Source organism: Falco peregrinus, chromosome 2 (genome assembly GCF_023634155.1).
Source record: "Falco peregrinus isolate bFalPer1 chromosome 2, bFalPer1.pri, whole genome shotgun sequence".
NCBI lineage: Eukaryota > Metazoa > Chordata > Aves > Falconiformes > Falconidae > Falco > Falco peregrinus.
The window spans coordinates 18,626,445-18,635,000 of record NC_073722.1 but is presented as its reverse complement, the minus strand read 5'-3'; the positions used below and the strand labels follow the sequence as shown (position 1 = coordinate 18,635,000).

Sequence of the window (8,556 nt, the reverse complement as noted above, 5' to 3'; positions counted from 1 at the left end):
ATACAGTTAAGCAGAAAAAGTGGACAGAGGGATATTTGAAACCAAGGACCCCGTGCACAAGGTGAATGCTGCTAAGTCACCCGAAAGCCTAAACCAGTATGTTTTAAAGCCATTGCTCTCTTATATCTGTAGCAACAATTTTCTTACAAGCAGCAGATGAGGACTTTTTATAAGAAGTTCAGTACTTACTGCTATAGTCACCATATCCATAGTAGTTGTTGTAACCAGTGTAGTCATATCCTCCATAACCTCCATACCCTTGGCTGTTGTAGCCATAGTTCCCATACCCCTGATTCCAGTAGCTGCTGTATCCCTGGTTCCAGTTTTGACTGGGGCCTGCAACACAAAAGAGCTGCAGCAGAGTTGTTTTCATTAGTGAGCTCCTCTCCTTCCAGTACTACAGCAGTGCAACCTTACCTCCACCTCTTCCCCGAGCTCTTCCAACAAACCCTCCTCGACTCCCCCACTGCTGCTGCTGCTGGTACTGTTCCTTTGACATAGCTACTTTTATTTCACACTGGAAACAAAAGTTAAGTGAGATCCAATTAGCAAAGAAAACCCCCACAAAGCATTCTCAAACTTAGAGAACACTAAGCAGAAAATAGGAATTAGTCACCTTGGTGCTCTCCCTGAAAAAAAATGGATAGCTCATACTCTCCAACTTGAAAGCAGTTTTAAGACACTGGCATTATAAAAACATTTCAAGATTCCTAATTTTCTACCAGCAGAACCAATTCTAAACAGAAAGTTTGTTTTCTCTGTATATCTTTCTGTTTTCCCTTTGAACTAGAACTCTGAGGTCTATTTATCTGGGAAAACTGAAGTAAAATCCGAGTTACAAAAGTATGGTCAGTGTTTTTACTCAACTCTGTTCTGAAGCTTCCACTACATGCACATCCAATGAAGAAGAGGCTAGCTACAATCCGAGTTGTTACTAGGTTGAATTTCAACCAGGTTTCGGAAAGAACTTCCAACAGGAAAACCTAACTTCCCATTTCATTTCAGTTTTGGAAGCAATTTAAGATAAACTGACATTTTTCTTAAAACAACAAAATATTTCCGTATTGAACACACATGATCCAGCTACCAGGAAAACACAGTGCAGCCTGACACAGCAGATCAGTGACAGCACCCTGACCACACAGCCAGAGAATGTGGGATCTTCACAATGAACAAAAAGGCTGCAGCCCAGCCCTCTCCCCACAGCAGGTGCAGTACAAAACCTCACTGGAAACCCCCTCAGCTCAGAAGTTAAGATTACAGTAACCTATTCCTAGCACCTATATAAATACTTTATCAGCTTAATGCCTACATGTGAGAAATAATGCCTATAGGTATTTCCAGACTATTATCCCCAAACAGATGCAACTATAATGTAAACCCCTCTACTGTCAATGTTCAGTTTCTCTAGGAAAAACTCCACTTACTTTACTAAGTCCAACATTGTGGTATTTCTTTTCCATTATTTTCTTCACTGGTTCCTCTTCCTTGAAAGTAATGAAGCAAAATCCACGCCTCTTGTTAGTTTTGTTGTCCATGGGGAGCTCTATCGATTCAACCTGGTAGGAGACAGTGGTTTTATCTATTATGCTGCCATTCTTGTCACTTAAAAATGCACTGTACATATGTTTTAATTGTGTTGGATACATAAATAAATGTGTCTCTGTTTGACTTTCAGTTTTAACTCAGTTAACGCTGAAGTAACTAGGTGTTTCAAACCTTCAGCAGACCTAAACCTTCAAGTTCTGTATGAAAAAGATGCAGCCTTATGCAAGGGCATAGCTCTTTCACAACACTGCTGAAATTGTACGTTAAACAGGACAAATATTACATCTGACTACAAACACAGAGTAAAGCTGTTCTTACATCTGGCACACAAGGCTTCAGGCTAGGCAAACAGCAGTTGAAGAGTCCAGTGTGAACTGTCTGTAAGGGAGTAATATGGCAGGTATTTGACAACCGAACTCCCTGACAATGGAGCTGTCATGACCTGATGCTGTCAACATCTGAGAACTAACAGGGAAGCAGCAGTTGTACCAAGCTCACACAAGGCTAACTTTTAAGAACTGCAGGGATACTTTGTTCACCTGCACCATCAAAAAACTCGGGACAGAGACAAGAAACTATACAGCTGCACAGACTTTAGGAAACCTATCTGAATCTGTGCCATAGCAAATGAGCTGGGGCGGCTGAAGAGCATTGCATCCAACTGACCAAAGCATCACACTCAAAAACAGTGCTTCCCATGCCTGTGCAAGTCAAGACTGTCAGACATCCCATGAATCAGTTCCTGACTCTCTGGCTTACCCCAGTTTCTCCTTCCATTAAATTAATACCCTTATCATTAAAATTCTGGCTACCAAGACACACAGGGCTACACTGGCCATTAAGCTTACAATAGGTCCACGCAGGTTGCATTTGGGGGCTCTTTTTTCTTACCAGATTTGTGAAGACAGAATAAATTCTACAAATGTAAGCAGTCTATTTCACCACTTACCTCACCAAAACCTCCAAAATATTCCCTTATTTTCTCCTCAGGCGTGTCTGGAGATAAGCCCCCAACAAAAATCTTTTTAACAGGTTCTTTTGTTTTCATGGCTTTAGCTCTTTTAGGATCAATGACCTTTCCATTCAGCTTGTGTTCTTTCTGGTCCATGACCTGTGGGTAATTAAAACACGATCTTACTCGCAGTTCAAGCTCTATGTTTCACTGGTGTTTTGAGCAAGGCCCAGTTATTTTATATTTAGGTTTTGTTAATGCTATCACTTCCATTTCAATACTTTGATTACAGCAATAATTTGTTGCATGAAACCAGACAGTTCCATAATTTTGATCACTATCCACTGACAGACAGTTCTGACAAAGCCTTTCAAGAGTCACCTGGAGCCATGTATCACCCAAGAAAAGTAAGAGTGTAACATTTCTCAGCAAGTACTCTACAGTCCCATCCTCAAACCTCATGCAGTAAAGAATCTGTACTTTAGGTATCACCAAAGGTCAGTGAAGGTGAAGACTTTTCAGTGTGCTTCTGTCAACAGGATTTTAGAAAGGTTAACAGCTAATTTTTGCTTTGATAAAGCCCAGATCTATCAAAGCCACTGGCTCTACTCTAGGGGCTCACGTTGCAGCTCTGAAAGGCAGAGACTTTATTTTCTTTGTAAACACTGCTTTCACAGTAGTAGGCAGCAGACATTTATATATACAGTATTTTCAAAGTGCTCAAGTCCAGTGGCTTGCTGTCCCGATCTCCTGTAAGTACTCGAAGCCATACTTTGGGAATTGCTGCCGGTCCTGGCCACCGCATCACAAGTGAGATGGTTTAGGAAAAACACATTTCAATATGCATCTTATTGTATCCCATAATCATCTTTAAGAGATCAACTTTAACAAACACCTATGCATACAGTCAGCCGAGTGCTGCATCTTTGCTACCTAAAATTGAACATGTGGTCCCATTACATTAATACTACCTTATCTACGCTCTCCGATTCTTTGAAGAGTACAAAGCCGAAGCCTCTCGATCGCCCAGTGATGGGATCTAACTTCAGAGTGCAGTCTACAACTTCACCAAATTTAGAGAAATAGTCCTTCAGATCTTTCTTTGTAGTGTCCCAGCTAAGGCCACCAATAAACATTTTCCTGTTAAGACAAGATGGTTAATCTGTTAATGTGTCGTAACCAAAATCCTGTACTGTCAAGCTTTATGAGCTCAGTTACCCAATAGAAAAAATAGCAGTATTTTTTATCAGTGACACTACATACACAGGCCTGCACTTTTTGAGAGCTTGGTTAAATGATCCTGGCCAGATGAGATAAAGACTTCCATGTACACAAAAATTTTGCACCATCTTCCACTGCAGTTGTCCACTGCTATCCCTAGAAACTACAAAGAATGATAAAGAGATATTTTACTACTTCCTTGCATCCCCACCACTACTGACCCAACACAGGCTTAATTCCATTTAGTTATCTGCAGAGTCTCTGCACAACTGCTTATGAAATGAATGCAGGCAGAAAAGATTTATAAGGCAGTGCAGTTAAACAGAGGCATTTATGGACTAGTCGGGACTGGGCATATGCCAGTATCAGTAAACTAAAACATGTGTTTAGTCAAGTCCTGTTCCCCAGAAAGCAGTAAAAAAGCAAAGTATAGGATGGCCAAAACTTATCTTTCCTCCCAAAAACAGGATACAGACACCTTGCATAATCCCATACAATCACAAGAACATCTTCCTAATATACTAACTACAGGATCAGTGTTGCTGGGCAAGTGTGTACAGCAGGTAACTCTGATCATGACTTGTGTTTTCAAAAGCATGCTGGAAGCTTGGAATCAAATCATGACCATCCCATATTGTTAAGAAGCCACAAAAAAAAAAAAGAAGAAAAAACTCAAGAAACACTGTGTCTTGGAACACTTCATGATTTGCATCAACTAAAAATCAAGTCAGTATGCACACAAATGAAAACATTCCTAGTTATTAGGCATACGGCTTATGCACCCATTCAAGAGGATTTGATCTGAGATGATCTCTTCTAATACTGATAAAGAAGACTTTACAGCAAGCTCAAAAGAAGACGTATGATCCATTATGATCTATAAAAACACTTTCTACAAAGCTTTGTCCATTTTCACTGTACCAACTGATTCCACAGTCACATGCAATTGCCAGAGACTTGAAAAACCACTCTAGCACATTCCCAATTCCTCCACTTTCCACATACAAATATTTCTGCCGATCACGTACAATTGCATTGTACTCCCACAAGTCAAACCCTCTCAAATCAAAGGCTGCTTGTGTGAACTAGCTCTGTTGAATTAGCTGAGCTCTTACAGAATTAACCAGACCATTCAGCTTCCGACAAACCTATCCAACCTCCATACAGATGAGGGGGTTCAGGAGCTTCAGATGCTTCTATACAAAGTCCTGAAGTTTATAAACAGGAAGAGCGATTCCCTATCCCTTTTATCCACTTTTCCCATTAGTTCCAGATCTCTCTTTAATAAAGCACCAAAAGCCCCTTCTAGTGTGACATCTTCCTGTCTTCAGGACCAATACGGAAAAAATGGTCCACACTGGTAAACCAGAAGCCTCACACCAGTACCGATAGCAATTCAAAGGGTGCTTTGTGCCTTTGAGTTCATCCATCACTAAGGTTCTTGTCCGTTTTGTGTTTGTTTTAAGCAGCAAAACAGGGCACATACAGAGGATGCAGCATCCTATTTCTGACACATGCGGGACAGTGATACTCTAGCAGTTACTACTGAACATACACTCACTACATGACATACAAAACAACCTCTTTTCTAGTTATCAACAACCTATTAACATAAACATACAACCCTTTTTTAAAAAATATTTATTAACATTCAATCAACATTAACATACAAACCCCTGCCTTATATCACTAAGCACAGGACAAAGAACACAAGTCTGAAACTGACAGCCCTCTAAAGGATTTTCTTCCCACCACGCAATAACTGCATCTGTGTCCATTTACAGAGCGGCAAAACATGACTGCTTCAGTTTGCCACTGCAGTAGTTGACAAACTACTGCTCCACTGCAAAACAGAGGTCATACCAAGCCTACAACACCAACGTAAGCACAACAAACAATTAAGGTGCAATGTCACAGTGCTGTCAAAAGCTTATAAAATACGTACATTTCACAAACCACGGTTTGGCTGCTCTAAGTCACATCAGCACATATAGTTTTCCAAAAGAAGTTGCCAGAAGTGTACTTTCAAACATCAGACTTGGCTAAGCAGAGTACAAACATCACCATGACTAGTGGCTTTGACCTTCCTCCAACAGGCTAGTCAGGAAGTTGCCAACATGTGGGTTTCTCAAGTCCACCATTCTCAGTGAGGAAATCTGAGGGTATGAGAACCCTCACAGTTTTTTTCCTGAAGACACTGCCTCTAACTCCCAATGCAAAGGAAACACCAATGTACCTGCATTCAGTGGCTAACAAGGATGTGCTGTTTTTCCCTCTACTACTAAGTGAGCCCTCAAAACACTTTTGTTTCCTGTACAGCATTACCCATAAGAACTGACGGGTCAAAAAAACCGGCTGAACTGAACTACAAGTCAATGTAGGCTACATGTAATCACTGCACCACGCGGTGACAACTTCTAGGCTGTGTTGACTCAAGAAGATGGATTTCCTCATGAAAACCCTTTAACAGGCGTGCATTCAAGGGCAAAAAGCAAAACAAATATGCAAACTGCAAAGGCACTTAAAACCATTAAAAGCAGGTGACAAGTAACAGAAACATTCTAAGTTTTCACTAACCCTAGTAAAACACTCGGGGGGGGGGGGGGAGAGGCTCCTGTCCTCTCCCTGTTTCCAACAACATCCTGGGTTATTTAGAAGGAAGACACTTGGGAAGGTTTTCGAGCAAGTCTCTACAGGACACAGTAGCTAGTGTTCCTTTATCCAGTTTATTTTCTCCCTTAATCAAAAGCAGATCTGCAGCTTGATGTTCTTATTGGCCTGACAGAAGACAGCAAACAGCAGCAGCCTATCCTGTAACTGCATTTATTACACGCGAATTTTGCCTGCTATATGAAAAGCGATACTGCCCCATACCAGGCATCAGGCAGAGAGACCCTTAGAAATGAACAGCTGCCTTCATTCCTAGGCTGTCACCTAAAGCACGTTCTCACAGCAAGTTTCACGAGAAAAGGAGGAATGGTTTAGGGTGGTAAGGAGTCAAGGTGTCTCACACCTCTCACACGCACCTGGCAGAGCATTTATGTTTGCAACAGAGGGCAACACTGCAGTGACCGCAACCTGAGCGTTCAGCTACACCGAGTTACAGTCCTTAACACGTGCACCGCACGTTAACTTTCAGAAAAGACACCTCCCCTCCGCACAAAAAAACCAAAACAAAACACCCCCAACAACAAAAGACATGAAAAGTTTGCAGTTTTTGTAGTAGCTGTAGTCCATCAGGCCGGAGGTACACGTACGGACCCGCCACCGCCAAGTGCTGCGGGCTTTGCGCTGACGCGGGTATGAAACTCCCCCCCCCCCCCCGCCAGCCGCACTCGGACCCCGTGACAGCGCCGCGCCCGCTAACGCCGAAACCCGCCCGCCCACGGCTCGCCAGCGCAGGCCGGGCCCGGGTGCGCAGCCCCCCGCCAGCTGCCCGCTCCGGGCCGGGCCGAGGCCGCGCCCCCGCCCCTCACACCCCGGTGCCCCCGCACACAGGCGGGCGGAGGTGCCCGAGCAGCACCGCCCGCCCGAGCCCCGCCGGCGGCCCGCCCCCGCCGGCCCGGTACGTGACGTCGCCGCGGCGCCAAGTAAACAAACAGGGCGGCAAGCGGGGCCGCGCCGGCGCCCACCGCCCGCCCCGCGGGACGCCGCCAGGGAGACAAAAGCCGCGGGGCGCCCGCGCCGCCCCCCCCGCTCACCCCTCGTCCTCCTCGTTCTTGCTGGCGTCGATCTTGGCTCCCTCCGACTCGATCCCGCCGCCACCGCCGCCGCCTCCCCCGTCGGCGCCCCCCGCCCCAGCCCCCGCCAGCCCCTCGGGCTGCTCCGCCGGCTCCGCCGAGCTGCCTCCGGCGCCCGCCACCGCCGAGTCCATAGCGAACTGCTGCTCCGACATGGCGCCGCCGCCGCCGCTGCGGCTTTCCCCGCGCCGGCCGGCCGGCGACCGCCCGCCGCCCCCCCCCGGCCCCGCTGCCGCTTGCCCGCCGAGGCCCCGGCCCCCGCTGGCGGCCCCGGCGACGGCACGAGCGCACCGAGCCCTCCTCCCTTCGCTCGCTTTTTTTAATGGCGCCGCCACCAACCCAACCTAAAATGGCGGGCGGAAGGAGCGCGGCGGGCGCGGTCATGTGACACCACCCGCCGGCCCGGCGGCGCGAGGGGGTGCGGCGGCCACGGGGCCGTCGGTGGGTGACCGTCGGGCGCGAGCCCCGGGCCGCCCCCGGCCACCGCGCGTGGGCGTCTGTCGGGCCGCCGGCGCGGAGCGGGGGCACGGGGCGAACGGCGGCCCGTCGGGAGGCCGGGCGGGCCGTTGGCCAAGCGGCAGCTGCCGGACCCCCGCCTGAGGCGGCTGGCCGGGCCCGCCGCCCGCGCTGAGCTCCTGGGCGCCTCGCAGCCGCGGACACCCCCTGAAGCACCCCGGGCCTGAAGGTAGCGAAATGAAGTTTGTTTTGGTTTTTGTTTTTTTTTTTTTTTTAAGTATTTTTATAAGTTAAAATATAACTAGCTACAGGTTGAAGTAAAACCTGACTCCTGCAACAAGCGCGGTTTTGGTAGAGAGGAGGGACTACTGCTGGTAAGGGTGGCTTCCGCGCCCGGCTGCGCTCGGGAGCTGTTTGGGAGTACAGAGCCACATACTGCTGTGGCTTCTCCCTGTGGGCAGAGCCAGCAATGCCAACAAGTCTCTCATCCAACCTCATTGCTAATATGACAGGAACGTATGCTTAACCTGTAACAGTTATAATACCCAGCTGCCTGAGAAAAAGAAATGCTGAAATTATGAAAACTTTTAGAAACCTCTGCTCAGACTGGCCCCTTTAAGAGTTTGCAAGGCTAGCCTC

General features: G+C 46.9%; 1 protein-coding gene across 6 annotated transcripts in view; it reads right to left on the bottom strand.

The window, feature by feature from the left end:
* The window catches only part of HNRNPD (heterogeneous nuclear ribonucleoprotein D), a 10,200-nt gene extending 2,384 nt beyond the window's left edge, over positions 1-7,816 (bottom strand). For 3 of the 6 annotated variants that reach the window (XM_055795729.1, XM_055795730.1, XM_055795731.1), the window contains exons 1-6: positions 7,423-7,812; positions 3,472-3,640; positions 2,498-2,659; positions 1,428-1,559; positions 418-517; positions 190-336 (exon numbers count right to left, since the gene is read on the bottom strand). In XM_055795729.1, coding sequence (XP_055651704.1) covers positions 190-336; positions 418-517; positions 1,428-1,559; positions 2,498-2,659; positions 3,472-3,640; positions 7,423-7,616 — 904 coding nt within the window. In that variant the 5' untranslated portion in view covers positions 7,617-7,812. Of the gene's footprint in view, positions 1-189; positions 337-417; positions 518-1,427; positions 1,560-2,497; positions 2,660-3,471; positions 3,641-3,763; positions 6,950-7,422 lie in introns of those variants that run through there. The other 3 variants (XM_055795727.1, XM_055795728.1, XM_055795732.1) reach the window with 3 other exon arrangements.
* Between the last annotated feature and the right edge of the window lie 740 nt (positions 7,817-8,556).